This window comes from Oxyura jamaicensis, chromosome 3, assembly GCF_011077185.1.
Source record: "Oxyura jamaicensis isolate SHBP4307 breed ruddy duck chromosome 3, BPBGC_Ojam_1.0, whole genome shotgun sequence".
Lineage (NCBI taxonomy): Eukaryota > Metazoa > Chordata > Aves > Anseriformes > Anatidae > Oxyura > Oxyura jamaicensis.
In genome coordinates, this window is record NC_048895.1 from 848,408 (window position 1) to 863,575 (window position 15,168).

At 58.2% G+C, this 15,168-nt stretch overlaps 1 protein-coding gene and 1 long non-coding RNA gene across 5 annotated transcripts; one reads left to right on the forward strand and one right to left on the reverse strand.

The window, feature by feature from the left end:
* Window positions 1–3,197: 3,197 nt before the first annotated feature.
* On the reverse strand, window positions 3,198–11,209 carry NKX2-2 (NK2 homeobox 2). Of its 2 annotated transcripts, XM_035323135.1 has the most exons (3): window positions 10,975–11,209; window positions 4,208–4,944; window positions 3,198–4,006 (listed from the first exon to the last, which is right to left on the reverse strand). In XM_035323135.1, exons 2-3 carry the CDS (start codon window positions 4,464–4,466, stop codon window positions 3,447–3,449), a joined length of 819 nt encoding a protein of 272 aa, XP_035179026.1. In that variant the 5' UTR covers window positions 4,467–4,944; window positions 10,975–11,209; the 3' UTR covers window positions 3,198–3,446. The 2 variants fall into 2 exon arrangements, with proteins under 2 accessions (XP_035179026.1, XP_035179027.1); XM_035323136.1 differs by lacking the exon at window positions 10,975–11,209 and having other exon boundaries at window positions 4,208–5,163.
* Window positions 9,150–14,927, forward strand: LOC118165196. Of its 3 annotated transcripts, none has more exons than XR_004749910.1 (3): window positions 9,150–9,248; window positions 11,692–11,791; window positions 14,843–14,927. It is a non-coding gene; the product is annotated as an uncharacterized LOC118165196 (long non-coding RNA). The 3 variants fall into 3 exon arrangements; XR_004749908.1 differs by lacking the exon at window positions 14,843–14,927 and adding an exon at window positions 11,867–12,508; XR_004749909.1 differs by lacking the exon at window positions 14,843–14,927 and adding an exon at window positions 11,923–12,508.
* The last annotated feature ends 241 nt before the right edge of the window (window positions 14,928–15,168 follow it).

A 15,168-nucleotide genomic window follows, 5' to 3' on the forward strand; every position in this document is an offset into this window, starting at 1 on the left:
GCCAAACAGTCAATAGGTGACGAAAGTAAGTTATTTCCAGGGCTTAACGGGGCTTCCAGCTCATTATCAGGTTATCTGATTCGCCTAAAGAGTTTCTGCCCTTCGAGAGGCTGGAGGGAGGAGGACGAGGAGGAGCGGAGCAGGGCAGGAGGCGAGGGTGCAGCCCCCGCAGTGCCCGCTGCCGCCGGCCGGGTGCGGGGGGCTGCAGCCAAACGGGCGGGAAGGGGCCGGGGGTGCTGAGGCCCGGCGCCCAGGTGAAGGCTCCTCTACCCGATCCAGGCCCGCTCCCACACCGGATCAATCCCAGCCCCCCCGGCTGCGTGGGGGGCGGTGGAAGCGTCAAGGATGATTGCTTTTTTCTTTTTCTGCCTTTCTTTCTTTCCCTCTGTCTCTCTGCCTTTTTTTTTTTCTTTTCTCTAATCGCCTGACTTGCACAACGAGGAGCTAGGACAAGAGAGAGCCAGTTCTCTGGAAAGGACCGGGACTCGGTCAGCGCGGCGCTGCCGGGCTGCATAACATTAGAGGGTGAATGCGCCCTTGTGTGCGCCCCGTGCGGCTGCGGGGCCGGCCGGGCGCGGCGCGGGATGCGCCGGGGGAGGCGAGGCGAGGCTCCTGCGCAGCGAGGGGCGAACTTGTCAGCCGGACCGGGAGAAAAGGAGAGCCTCTGTTATTCTTCAAAGAGAGAGGGAGAGCGAGGGAGAGAGGGAGAGAAAGAGAGAGGGGTTCTTTTTCCCTTTCCCTTTTCCTTTTTTTTTTTTTTTTTTTTTTTCCAGAATAGATATAGCACGAATTTTTAATTCGTCTTCCTTTCACAGACAACAATGCTGGTTTTGAAAGCTGGGCACAATTTGGGTTTTGTGAGGGGGTCCCCCGGCCCAGCTGGCCATATGGGATACAACATGTAGAACATGCCTAACAATGAGCGCGAGTGACAGCCGTAACAAAACGCAAAGGACACTGCTCCCTGACTCCGAGATGTACTGCCTCCGATAAATGAATTGAAAGGCCCTAAAAAGAGGGAAGGGGGCGGAGGGGGGAAGGGGGGAAAGGAGAGGGAAGGCGCAGGGAGGGGGCCCACCCCCCCAAACTCTCTCCTTTTTTTTTTTTTTTTTTTTTTTTTTTTCTCCCCCCCCCCGGCCCAGCCCAACCCTGGCTGCCTTTGCCTCTGTCTCCTTAATATGCACGCCTCTAACATGCTCACCTCCCTGCCTCCCCCATTGTGCTGTTTTGTGAAGTCTACTGTATATTGTGCAAAGATAGACTGCCCAGAGCTGGCCCGGCAGCATGGGAGATATAAGGCCACGGAGGTTAGGGCCACACAACTGGTTTTATAGACTTAGCAGAGCCTGGGGAAAAAAAAAAAAAAAAAAAAAGGGAGCGGGGGGAGAAGAAAGTGAGTATTTTCTGCTCTCTAGGGCCTGGCTCGCACACCGATCTGTCCACGAAAACCAAACCCACAGAAACGCGGCGAGGCCGGGGGCGCGTAGCTCCCGCGGGAGCGCGGTGCGGGTGCTGGGTGCTGGGCACTGGGCGTCAGGGCCGCTCCCCGGCCTCTGGCTCCCGGGCGGGTGAGAGAGGGAGGCAAGAAGGAAAAGAAGGGAAAAAGGAAAAAGAAATAAAAAGGAAAGGAAGGCAGCCCCGAGCGCGGCGGCTGTGCCGGCGCTTCGCTGCCCGCGGAGGGCTGCACGGGGGCGTAGGGGCGCGGACCCCCCCCCCCCCCCCCCCCCCCGGCCCCCCCCCCCCGCGGGCGCCCCCCGGGCGCGGGCGCAGCGTGGCGGGGCTCTCCCTCTCCCGGCCCGCCCCCGGGGCCGCCAGTCTCGGCTGTCCGCCGCTCTGCGCGCTGCTCGGCCCGGCGGGACGAGGCGGTTGCTGCCCGGCCCCGTCGCACCGGGAGGGGCTGTAAAAATAAATATTTGTGGTACCTCCGGCAGCCTAAAATCGCGGACCGGGAGAGGGAGAGAGCGGTGAGGGTGCGAGCGCTCAGGTCCTGCGGCTCTGCCCGAGAGGACCAGGTGCCCTCGAGCAGTGCTGGGTGCCCGCCGCTGTCCCCCCAGCCTCTCTTCTGGGGTGCCGCCTCTCACCCCGGCAGGCGTTAACCCTTTCTTTCGCCCACCCGCTCGCGCCCTGGCGCAGCCCCGAAGTTTCCGCTCTCCGCCAGCTCGGGGGGGACACCTGCGGCGACAGCCGCTCCCGCCGAGAGACCCCAGCTACCCGGGGGTGGGGGCCTGCGGCGTGGGAAAGTGGCGGCGCCGGTAGAAAAAGACCCGCTGTCCCTGCTCCGCTCCCGGCCGCGGCGGCGGTAGAACCCGGCCCGAGGCAGAGCCGCTGCCGGGGCAAAAGTTGCGGGCGCGGGGCGGGGGCGGTGGGACCCCAGCCACCTCCAGGTGGTCTCCCCGCCGGGGCCCGCCGCCCCCAACCCGCCCCCAACCCGGCCCCAAAACCGGCGCCGGGGCCGGCAGGGAGGAGAGCGAAGTCAAACAAATCGGGGCTCGGCGTCGCTCGCCTTTCTTTTTTTTTTTTCTTTCTTTTCTTTTCTTTTCTTTTCTTTTCTTTTCTTTTCTTTTCTTTTCTTTTCTTTTCTTTTCTTTTCTTTTCTTTATTTTCTTAAATAAATAAATAAATAAATAAAAATTCTCAACCGGCGTTTTTACTAAAATTCGTATTAAAATGTGGAAGGGCCCTGTTTGCACATAGCTCCGGCGCCGGGCTCTCCAGTGGCGGCGGGCGGCAGGTTTCGGCTGCGCCCTTGTGCCCCTGGCTTCCCGGGAATAGCCGTTTGCGGCCCCGGGTAAGGCAAACCAGAAGGAAAGCCCTTGCTGTTGTGTACGGCGGCAATACCAACAACGATTTCTAAAAATACCCCTGCTAATAGTTGTCGGGAATTACGCACGGGCAAAATTGTACCAGAAGGGGAGAAATCGAGCTATCCGTTTCGTGGGGCTCTGCACTGCGCTGCCGAGGCCGGCAGCCGCGCTCCCAGCGTCCGGACGCACCTCACAAAACCACAGGAGCACGGGGTTTTTTATTCTTTTTTTTTTATTATTATTATTATTATTATTCTGACGACCCTCCCCCCCCCCTTTTTTTTTTAGTTGTAGGTAGACAGGACCACTCTGAATGGCGCAAAAATTTCTGTAAACAATGACGCACAAAAACACCTCCCCTCCCTTCCCCCCGCCTCCCCCCGAAATGAAACCGAGCCCCCCAAAAATGGAGGGGAAAAGAAACAGGAGAGGGAAAAACAAACAAACAATAATAATAATAACAATAATAATAATAATAATAGTAATAGCGTTTCCCTCTCCATTCCTTCCCCTGTAGTTTTGATTTTCTTTTTCAAGCATCAGTCTGTCTGTCTCTATTTTTTTCCACCTTTTTGCGTGTGTGTGCGTGCGTGAGGTTGCGCGCCTGGGACGTGTGCTTGTGTGCGCGCTCTCCTACAGCGTTCACCAAGTCCATTGCTGAGCCTGTACCAAGTGGTGTGCTGTGGGGTACTGGGGGTTGCTGGTCGCGCTGTACTGGGCGTTGTATTGCATATGCTGTAGAGACTGGGCGCTATAGGCGGAGAAGGGGATTCCCGTCTGGAAAGTCGCGGCTGCCAAGTCCTGAGCTTTGAGTGTGTGGCAGGGCTTGCCGTCCCTGACTAAGACCGGCACGGCCACCCGCCGCGGGGAGGGAAGAGGAGTCACTTCCATACCTTTCTCGGCCCGGGCCCGCTTCATCTTGTAGCGGTGGTTCTGGAACCAGATCTTCACCTGGGTGGGCGTCAGGCGGATCAGGCTGGCCAGGTGCTCCCGCTCGGGTGCCGACAGGTACCGCTGCTGCCGGAACCGCCGCTCCAGCTCGTAGGTCTGCGCCTTGGAGAAGAGCACCCTCCTCTTCCTCTTCTTCCCCGCGTCCCCGCCGCCCGCCGCCTCCTTCTCGTTGTCGGGCGACTCGTCGGCCGACGGCTCCGGGGACTTGGCGGCGGCGTCCGGGCCGCCGCCGCCGGCCGTGAGCCCGTGCACTGCGGGGAGCGGCGGAGAAGAGAGGCGCCGTCAGCGGGCCCCGACGGCTCCGACCGCCCCGGGACGCGCCGCCCGCCCGGCCCCGCGCGGGGCGATTCCCGGGTCCCCGGCCCCCTCCCGCCCCCGGGACAGCCCCGGCCGCCCCCCGCCCAGGAGCCCCCGAGCCCGGTCCCGAGCCCGGCGCGGCCCGTCGCACTCACGGGAGTACTGGATGCCCTCGGCGCTCGCCAGCCAGCGCGTGTAGGGGTTGTCGCTGTTGTCGTAGAATGGGCTCTTCAGGGGCAGAGCCTGAACAGTGTCCAAGGGGGTCTGTCCAAGAACGCCCGCTTTCTTGGGGGGCTCCGGCGCTTCGTTCTCCTCCTCGCCGCCCTCCGCGGCGGAACCGTCCTCGTCGTTGGTGTCGGGGAGGTCCAGGATGTCCTTCACGGAAAAGCCCGTCTTTGTGTTGGTCAGAGCCATGGTCCGGGCAAATTGGGGCAGGGGACTTGGAGGAGCAGCTTGCCGAGCCGCCGTGTCACCCGCGCGCACGCACACACGGGGCAGCGGCGACACCAAGGCACACGCACACGGCGGCCGGGGGGGGGGGGGGGGGCGGCGCGGAGGAGTAAAAAACACGGCGAAAAATAACTGGGGGGGCTGCGCGATAGAGGAAGAGGAGCCCCGGCCGCGGCGGTGGATCTCCGGATTTCTGCGGGCTCCTTCTGCCGCGGGGGAAATTCGGAGCAGGAGCAGCGGCTGGCTTCGAAAATAGTTTGTAACTCCAGGGGAAAGGGGGAAAGACGCACAAAAAAAAAAAAAAAAAAAAAAGAGAGAGAGAAAGAAATAAGGATCACTTCTGGATCTTGCTTAAACACCCCGAACCCGTGCCTGCCGCTTGAAAAAAACAAGCCATTGCTGGAGCGTACAGTCCATATAAGGCTGGTCCCCACACATGAACCTGCCGAGAGGAGGGAGAAAAAAAATACATTAAACCCGGGAAAGGTTGGCCACGTGTGGGCGGGTCTTGGAAGTCAAGTGGATGAAGACAGTGTTTGCAGATGCGAAATTGCGGGTTTTGGGCGAGCTCCGAGCTTCCACCATTGGTGATGAGTGGTATAACGTGTCAGTTAATTACCGGCGTGGGGAGGGCCCTTCCTCGTGTGTGTGCGCGAGAGAGAGAGGGAGTGTGTGAATTCTTTTTTTTTTTTTTTTTTTTTTTTTTGTTTTTTTTAAGCACAGTATTTACATACAAAGAGCCTCGCACTAGCCCGATATTCTGCACACTCCAAAGTGTGTTTTTTCCACCGATTGCCTTGAAAAGCAGCTAACAAAAACAAAAAATCGGGGGGCGGAGTGGGGGGGGGCTGAGGAGCCCCAGGCCGCCTGCTCGCTCTCCGCCCCCCCCCCCCCTCTCCGCCCCCCCGGCAGCATCTCCCCCCCAGCCCACCCGAGACCCCCGCCGGTCGCGCGGGGCCGAAACACGGCACGGCTCAGATGGCAGGGGACCAACTTATCTAAACTGCCTAGGTCAATATTTTGGTTGAGGCTTAAGGATGAACGCTGGAAATTAAACAGCAAGTAATTGATTCTAGTATGCTCCGAAATTAACAGAACTGGCAAAATGCGATCGTCAGTCACGACCCGGAGAGATCCGGTACGCGATTAGTGGGGTGATGGGGGAGTGTTGGCGGGGGGCCTTTATTTGAAGAGGGCTCAGTGATTTTGCCTCTTTCTTCCAGAGGAATGGAACCCAACCCGTCTGGTTAATGTAATGGACTGGAACCCAACGGACTTTCAAATATGACTGCCTATATATTTTGTAATTTATTTATTTATTTTTAATTCTGATCACTATTTCTGTTTCAGGACCTGCGGAAGGAGGAGGCTGGAGGAGGGCTGGCTGTTCCCGAGGCCGTCCCGGTGGCCGTCCCTGCAGGTGTCCTCGGCCGCGGGTCCCGGCGCTGCGCGGCGGCGGCCTCCACTTGCCCGCCCGGGGCTGAAGCTGCCCCCTCCCCAGCCCCTTCCGCCCTTGTCTGCTTGCCACCGACTATTTTAGCATCGCCACCCCCCTACCTACACCCCCAAAGGACCTTCGCCGTGCCCGGCCCGAACCTTCACGGTCCTTGAAGCAGCCTGGGGCCAGGGGCTAAAATCTGGGCAGGGGCTTCTCACCGCCACCTTTATTTCTGGGAAAGAAAAGTTGTCTGAGTTTGTCTTCCCGCAGGAGGCAGTGGGAGTCGGGCTGGAGGCAGTGGGCAGAGAGGAAGACTGTCCCTCAGACATCCTCCTATTTGCCGATCGATTTATCCGCATCTTCCCCTTTCTCCCTCCCCGCTCCCCCCCATCTTTCTTCCCCCAGCCCCCAGCCTGCCTCCCATAAAGTATGTGATGTGGCTGACAATGCCCAGGGATTTTTTTTTTTTTTTTTTTTAAGCGAGCCCCTGAGCACATCCTGGGTGGTCGGACCCGCGCAAACACAAATACAACCCTATGGCTAAGCTGGAGACAATGTCCGCAATGTAGACAAATGTCCGGCTTCTGTTGGAACCCTTTGTCTCGGCGCAGTTTTTGCATTTATTTCAGTGGCGAAATAATACGTGATTGACGCCCTCTTTCAATGTGTCCTAACTGTTGGGAATAAATCTGAGGTTGTTCCTAGTTGTCATGGTATTCAACCGCACTCAATGGCTATCTCTTCATCCATTTCGGAGTCCTTCCTCGATATTACGGGAACCCCTTCTTGCGGGCTCTCCCCCGCGCCTCTCCTTCCCCCGCGGGGAGGGGCCTGGGCAGCTCCCCGAGCTGGGTATTTGTCCTCATGTTTGGCCTCATTCCGGCCCTATAGACCCTTTTATTGTCCCGGCCCGACCTGCTGGCGCGGGGGCGGCTGCCGCGTTTCGCCCCGAGTGGGCAGGATGGGGCTTCGGGTCCGACAGAGAAAACAGCAGCGATAAGGGTGACAGTCGCGACAAGCGGCGTGACGGCGACGAAACGTCCCGAATGAAGGCAGGCCGGCGGCAGCCGGGGGGGCAGCGGGGCGCTCGGTGAGGCTGGGAGTCTCGGCCTTGCGGATTAAAGCCAAGAACCTCAAAACCCAAGGAAAAGAATAAATACACACACGCAAATAAAAATAAGAAATGACGCCGCAAGTCACCCCAACACCCAAGGCAAACGGCCGCGCAAATGCCGCAGCAGGCAGGCGGCAGCCGCCGAGCCCCAGGGGCTGCAGGTGGGGCGACGGCAGCCTCACGGCCACGGGAGACGGCGGTGCCCACGCGGGCTGCGGGTGGCACCGGCGCGGAGGGGCCTCCCTGGGGGGAGCCGGCGCGGACGTCCCGGTTCTTGGGGCAGCGGGGAACACAGCTCCCTTGTGGGCTCGCACAAAGCCCCGGGAGCGGGCCCGGGCCGCGCAGGGCCGGCGGCAGCCGCGGGCTTCCCCCACGCGTGGGCACCGACCCTGCGGGCCGCCCCCCCCCTGCCAGCTGCAGGCATGACGTCACGGGCGGGGGATGACGTGAGAGCCGCTCGGGCCCTCTGACGTCAAGAGGGGCCGTGGGGCCGGGCCGGGCCCGGCTAGGAGCCGCCGCGCCGCGAGGGGGAAAACCCGACGGCAGGCCGGCGGCTGTCGCCACAGAGCTGGGGAGCCCGCGATCGCTATCGGGGGACGCTCCCCGCGTCCTCTCTTCCCTGCGCCCCCACGGAGCTGGCCGACCTCCCCCACACCCGTCGCGCAGGGGGGACAAAACGGGGGTACAAGGCCGGGAGACCCCGCAGAGCGCCCCCGGCTGCTGGAAGAAGGGGAGCAGGAGGCCGGGAGGGCCGGGTGGCCTGCCCGGCCCGGCCCGGCGGATTTTGAGCCCCGGCCCCGCGGGCGGAGGGGCTGTTTGCACAAGCGAACAAGAGACTGGAGGAGAGGTGCGTGTACACAGGCTAAGTGGCTGTACTTCAGGACAAGTGCCCTCTAGGAGCGGGGGAGTGTTTACCTGTTTACTTTCGCAGGTAGCTCAAACAACCCGCATTCGCCCTCCCTCCGCAGGCCCCCCCCCCTCACCGAGCGGCGCGGGGAGCCTCCACCCCGGCGGGCGGCGGCTGCAGAATTTAGCGGTGTTAAAGCTCTCCCTTCCCTTTCTTTCCCTTCCCTTTCTTTCACTTCCCTTCCCTTTTTTTCCCCCCACAGAGGGGGAAGAGACACTTGGTGGGGGATAAGAGGGCAAAGGAACCCTTCTGAGCGGCTGTCAGCTGCTGCTATCCCTAAGAGGCGGCGGCGTGTGCGGGGCGGCCGGCGCTCCCCGCGGCTCCGCGGACACGCGTGAGGCCGGAGAGCAGACGGCCGCGGCTGGCAGACACTTCGCGTCCAGGGGCCGCAGTTCTGAGGCGGCGAACTGCCGTCTTCCGCTGGCCAGCGGGGTAAAGCTGCTCCGCTGAGCCTGGGCTCTGCTCGCTCAGAAGCCCTTTCCCACTGTTTTAAGCCACCGACGCTTCGTCCCCCTCCCCGGCGAGTGATATCATACACATGCACTATATGTAATAACATGTAATATGTGTATAAATGAACGCGAAGATGTTTGACAGGAGTCTTCCGCTGCTCCTCCCGTCCCTGTGCAGCTCGTTCACGCTGACCTCTAACCCATCGCCACATCGCATCTCCGATAACAGCCGTCAAGTGGATTAGTTTATTGTCTGATTAGACCAAAGGTGCGAGCTATTGTTTTCCTTCACTCCAGACCACAAATAAACAAATAAAAAGAACTGCACCTTGTCGCTCGTTAAGGATTAGCGAAGCCCGCACAAAGCCTTTTTTAGGGGAACAGGTTTATTTTATCTCTTAGAATGAGCTACACTTGAAATAAACAGGGGAAGGGAAGCGTAGTTCCTGATAATTGTTATTAGGAGAATCACCTGAGGAGCATCCCCAGAAAGCAATGCCGCCTTTGTTTTACGGGGGAAAGGAGAGCTGCGTCATTAAGAGAAGACATCTTTTGTCGGTGATAAAAACAACAACCTGCCACTTCTAGCTGTGCCCTACGCGAGCCCCGCACAGGCGGCGATAAATTGCCTTCGCCTGGGCATAGCAGCCGCTTCCAGCCCCGGAGTTCAGCAGCGGCCGCGGCGAGGCGAGGCTCGGGGCGCCCACAGCCGGGTTATCTTGCCGCAGGCCGCTACAAAAAATCGGATTTCCTGAAATCATGGGGAAGCGGGGCACTCTGAATCCTCCGTGGCTTTCAGGAACTTAATCGTGATGTGCGGGGCTCGGAGTTTTTGGTGGGTGAAATTCCCTTCTCTGTTCGTGGCTGAAAAAATTGCATTAACAAAGGTGTTAATGATGTTTTGGGTGGGGGGTTAAAAAAAAAGGGGGGGGGGGGGAGAAGGAAACAAGGAAACGAGAGAGAGGAGAACAAGGGGAAGATTCCCCCGCATACAGAAAGGGAGCCGGCAGTAGCCTTCGTTATCGAGGCTCGGGAGAAATCCGCGCTAGCCCCCAAAATCCCCGTACCGGCCTGCCTTTCTCCCGGAGACAATTAAATCTTCTCCAGGACATAGGAATCTAAATAAGCTTTCCTATTCTCACGATTACTCTATCTCCTTTCCCCTGAAGCTTCAAAGACGGAGAAATCCTTCCAATTCACCGATATTACTTAGAATTTTGTAGATCTAGATATAGTAAGCCTCCCAGCCAGCCTCCCGAGGTCGTGAATTGTAATAGAAATTCGGATTTTCCCCCTCCTCCCTGGGGGCTAATGGGGTTATGTCGGAGCCGGAGGGCACATGTTAGGGCTTTGATAAATGCACTTTAATGAGATCTTTGAAAATATTGCCAGTAGAGTCGGAGGCAATGCCAGCGCGAGGCAATTTGTTAGCGCAATGAGTGCTAGCACAAAGCCGGCAGATTGAAGCCGTCGCACCTCGCAGCCACCCGGCCCAGCTATTTGTTTGTCTTATTTAGTTTTTCCTCCCGGCCCAAGCTGTAAGCCTGGCCTGGGGCCTCCCTACCCGTTCCACTCTGTTATAACCATTTTATTTCCCGGCCAAACGTTTCGTCCCCCCCCGTCCCCCCCCCCCGCAAGCCCCCCGGCTGTATTCGTTCACATCTCTCTAATGATTAAACGTGTCCCAATGAGATTAAGCTTTGTCAGAAGTGTTCTTCCTCGCGAAAAAAAAATCCAACTCGTTTCGATAAGGGCAATTTGAATGCGGGAGATTTATAGCTCTTTATGAAACGCGGCCCTGAGAGCACTTTCTTATCTGAATTTACTTCTTGCACCCGCACGCACAACATGGAGGGCTCGAGGGCCAGCCCGGCCCTGGCTCTGCCGCGTGCGGACCAGGGGGCGCGGGGAGGGAGCGCACGGACCGCGCGGGGGAGCCGTGAGGGAGATCCCGCGCGCCGCGAAGACTCCGTGCGGGGGAGGGCCTGCCCGGCTCTCAGCCGAGGGGAGCCGCAAAGAAAACGCAGGGAAGGCACGGACGGGGAGGGAGGGAGCGGCGCGGCGGGCAGAGCGGCCGGCGGCGCGGCGCGGCCCGGCCCGGCCGGGCCATTCCCGGTCCTCTGGCGGACTCTGCCGTTGCAGCCGAGAAGTGTCCCGCCGCAGCCTTGCCGGGCCCGGGGGCGCTGCCCCGGGTTCCCCGCCCCGGGGGGGGGCGCGCGTCCCGGCCCCGCGGCGCATGGAGGGCGCAAGGTTCCCTGCTCGTCCCGCTGCCGGTACTGTCAGGCGCTGGCGGGGGGGGGACACTCGACGGGACGGGTCGGGACGGGCAGGGGAGACCCCGCCATCGGAGTCCGGGGAGCGGTGCTGCCGTCGGTGCGCCCCAGTCGCCCCGCGCCGCCTCTCGCCTTCCCGCGGGGGCCCCGCAGCGCCCTGCCACCGCCCCCCCCCGCCCCCCCCCCCCAAAAAAAAAGCCACAAACCCACCTGCTGCTCCCCCGCCCGGGCTTCCTTACACCCCCCTGCCCCCCTGGGACTCCCACCCCAGCCCCCCACCCCGCTCACCTGCGGCCGGCTCTAGGCGGGCGGGGGCTGAGCGCGGCGGCCCCACGCCTCTCGCATTGTCCCCGCCGTGTGCGGGCGGCCGCTCCTTCACCGGCTTTACATCACCCGCTCTGTTTGCTTTCCTCCCCGGCGTGTGACGCCAGGCGAAATACTGGCCATATGTTCGGCAGTAATAAATTGGTTATAAGCGCAAACACGCCGGTTCCTGGATGGCTCTTTTAAGCCGGCCCCGGCCCCGCTGCTGAGCCGTCCCTCTTCCCCTGGGGGGTAGAGACCTCCCCCCGCTCCCCCCACTTCCCAAAGACGCTGGGAGCCGCTTTCTGCCCCCTCCCCGCGCTGCCCGAAGCCGTCCCGGCTCCTGCTGCCACCCCGCTCCTTCGCACCTCCCAGCCCGCCCCGCCTCGGGCAGCCGGCAACTTCCACGGCAGCCCGGGCTGCTCTTTAACAAGCTCGCCCTCTATAAATCGCTCGGTAGCTAAGACGCTATAAAAAACAAATAGCCAGATGTGGCACGTTATTTATGTGTGAAAGCTCGTTTACATTAGATATGCTGATCCAAGCTTTGATAGCGGGGGTTTGCCAGAGATTAGAGCTGGGTTTCCATAGACAACTCCAGCTGCAGCCCTCCTCCCCTGCCCCTCTTTGGTTTTCTTTTTCTTTTAGCAGAAATTTTATTTTTTTGTGCCCTTTTTTTTTTTTTTTTTTTTTTTTTAATAGGATGAGTGAAGAAAAGCCAGTGGAGCCAGTGGTCCACTGAAGTGTCCACTGAAGCTGTGGACAAAGAGTGATACCAGTTTGACAGAGGATCCTCCAAAAGGTACAGCCACCTGCAAACACAGACAAACAAGGAGAGGCTCCCCTGGCACCCCACCCTATAACCTGTGCCCCCCAGACTGGTCCTGCTCTTGTCCCTCTCTTGTCCCTCTCATGCTTGTCCCTCTCATGCAGCTCAGGAAGCGCATCCAGCCCTGCTGTGAGGTGGGACCCCTGGCCACCCCTCGCTCTGCCAGCAATAGGCTAGAGCCAGGGTAGCTCTTAGGGTGTCAAGCCCCATGTGCCCAAGGATTTTGCTGCTCCATTTGAAACCCAGGGGCCTGCAAACACCACGAGCCAAGGCATGCTTTCAGCATCCTCAGGAGAGCTCTCCACCTCCGCCAAGCTCAAAGTCCTCTTGAACGGGCGTCACTGGTCACTCCTCACGCTGGTGGAAAGGTGACGGGGACGCTTCTCCATCTCACCTCACCTAGATCCTCTCTGTCACCTGCTGTATTTTTAAAAACACTGGAGAGACCTTGGATTCCTCTGTGAAAGTCTCCAAGGCCCAGGTCAGATATCGCTTAGCTAAATACCCTGGTCACAGGCAGCTCTAACAGAGCAGCCTGCAGATAAGGAGATTGATCCTCAGAGTAATCAATAAATATCTTGTTCTGGGCAGTTAATAACTTTGCCAAACTTGCTTTGCTTGGATAAAAAAAGTGCCCACATTGCTGACCAAGAGAGTGAACTTTGGGGAAAAACTATCATGTTGATGAAATTTTTTTAAAAATAATAAAAATTTAAAAAGTATTAATAGCTGTGTATTCACATACCTGCAAAGTCTTTAGCCTTTATAACAATAAATTCAGTCCAGATGTCTGGGGCATGTCTTGCTACATTCCCCCAGCTGCTCCGTGTGGGAGTGTGCTGTGCCCGAGCTGTGGTGCTGCGAGGAGGGGAGTGTGGGAGCAGCACTGGGCTGCAGCAGCAGGATTTGAGGTAGGTGAAGGAGGGCTTGAGGGGAGCAAGCTGGGACCTGCAGGAGGGGAACAAGGGTGAGGAGAGCACAAGGGTGGCCAGTGAAGTGAGCAGCAAGCTGTGCCTTTGGGAGGCTAGTGCCTTCTGGAGGCTACCCCTTCCCATCCCTTTGCTGCCAGACCTCAGGAAAAGCAGTTGTCTCAGCCCCAGCTTGATGCTGGCTGGCACAGGACCTGCCATGCTGATGGTGGTCCAGAGGGAAAGCAAGGAGTGATTGACCACAGAGGTGCAGACGTCCCCTCTGACAGTGACAACCAAGCTGTGTCTCAGATTGTATTGCAAAACACACAGTTACTTTTTTATTAATAAATTTATATTTTTGTTCATTAGTACAAGCAAACCTTTTTGGAGGCTTTTTGGTTCCTGATGAATGTAGCTGAGCACTGCTGCAGAACTGCTGCCAGACAGTGTCCTGAGCATCCTGGCTGGCCCCACATGTCAGCCAGTGCTGTGGTCATTTGTGCTGCACCTAGCTCCTGGGGTGTGAGTTACCAGTGGGTACTGCTGTCCTTTGAACTTAACCATGTGATTTGAGTCTTTATTGATGAGTAAAATCTGCCTGGGGGGTTTATTGGGTGGTGTGTTTCACAGGTGGGGAGACTTCTTGAATATTGATTTGTTTGTAGGGCCACCAGGAATTGTTGCTTTAGGAACACAAAGGTGGAAAGGAGGAGGTCAGGATACCTCTCTGTGTGGGTTTGTTCCCTTTTCCTTAAACAGCCCCAGTAATCACAATGGCTTTGTTGGAGGAGGCTGGGCTGTCAAATTGTGTGGATACATTGGGAAGAACTCCCAGGCACCGTGTAACTGCAGGGTGAAGATGGCTGCTGCCCCATCCACCCCCTTTGCCCTCCCCTCCTGCACCCAATATAACACCCTACTCATCTCGAGGATGAAATATGCTCCCTGAAATATGCTGGTTGTGTCCCAAAGAGGCAGGGGCCCTGTGGCTTCTGCTGCTTTCTTTGAACCAGTTCAGACCACCATGCCCCTGCTAACACCCCCTTCTTCTGTTTCCTGTGCGTGATCGCCGGTGCTTCAGGAAGCAAGTTCTGCGGGGGGTGTGGGGGGGTGCACAGCACCATCATGACATGCAGGATGGGGTTGTGCTCCTGGTCGTGATCCAGAGCCGTGCTGGCTGCTGGGGCTGGGTTCCCAGGTCCCAGGACAGACCTTGTGGGTCAAAGGCAAATGTTAAGGGCTGGCCCCTGGACCTGGGAAACTCAGTGTTGATAGGGTAGGGTGAATATAGCTGGGGTTTCCTTGCAGGGGTGTACTTCCACTTTTCATCTACATGCACCCACTCCTTTTTGCAGAAGTGAAGGAATTTGGAATGACCAGAAGGCAATCCTCCCCTGGGGAGGAGAGATAGCTAAGGGGCCTATTTGGCACCCCATGTCAAGAGATGTCACATTTTGGTGGTGAGCTGGTCTGGAGGACACCAGGTGGGCAAACAATGCCTGAGAGGGCTGGTAGGGCTTTGCAGCACAGGAGCCATGGACGTGTGGGCCCCGGTGGTGCAGGACATCAGCCAGGGCTGGTGCCCACCCTCCGGGCAGACCCACGCACACCACAGCCCGTGACTGGTGTGTCTGAAGGTGCCTCCGCTGCAGCCTGTGCCATGTACACACCTGTGATGAACAGATGGCTACGGGTTGTCACTGCTGTTTGAACACACAGCACAATCTGGCCTGCTCCCCGGGATGGCTCCTTGGCTCTGGTTCATGCTGGTGGGAAGAGTGAAGGAAGAAGATGAAGCCCATGGAGGAGGAGATGGGATTTGCTCCTTTCAGCCAGATTTGATTTGGAAGAGGACACTAATCCTTCACTTTTCCAGTGGGGGAGACTGCACTGTTGTACAGGATTTGGCCCGGAGCTGTTCCCAGACCCTAGCCATGGGCACAGGGGGGTGGTGGGTCCCAGAGCATCGTCCCAAAAAAGGGCAGGGGCAGGCATCTCCCAGTGGCACTTATGATTTCCCACTGGGACTGTTTTTTTTCCTTTCCTCTTAACAGCCCATCCATCCATTTCCTTTTCTCTGTAGCTAATCTCATTTTTTTCTGTGTGCACCCAGGATTTTGTGTGCCATTTGCACTTGTGATGTTTGGCTAAGAATTGACATGGAAGCTGCTTCAGATGGATCCAGCTCTTGGCGGGCCTGCCAGGACAAGTAGGTACCAGCCTGTTCACACTTGCACACACTTTCTGTGGACAGTTGGGAGACGGGTCACGCCCTGAATAGCTTGGCCTATTTTACTAATCCTGAAACAGAGTCACTGGGGTGTGTGAGTAGGTGTGAAAGAGCCAAAGCAGGCTTTAAAAAAAAAAAAAAAAAAAAAAAGGGAAAGACAGTGACATTGCTGTAAACCCTGGGAGCGATATGGGAGCCAACTGGGAAGC

What these genes read in the sequence shown, in the direction of transcription:
- NKX2-2 (XM_035323135.1), bottom strand. Translation starts at nt 4,466, where the DNA reads ATGGCTCTGACCAACACAAAGACGGGCTTTTCCGTGAAGGACATCCTG. An exon ending in CGAGGGCATCCAGTACTCCC is followed by an intron (nt 4,007 to 4,207) that starts GTGAGTGCGACG and finishes CGCTCCCCGCAG; the next exon opens with TGCACGGGCTCACGGCCGGC.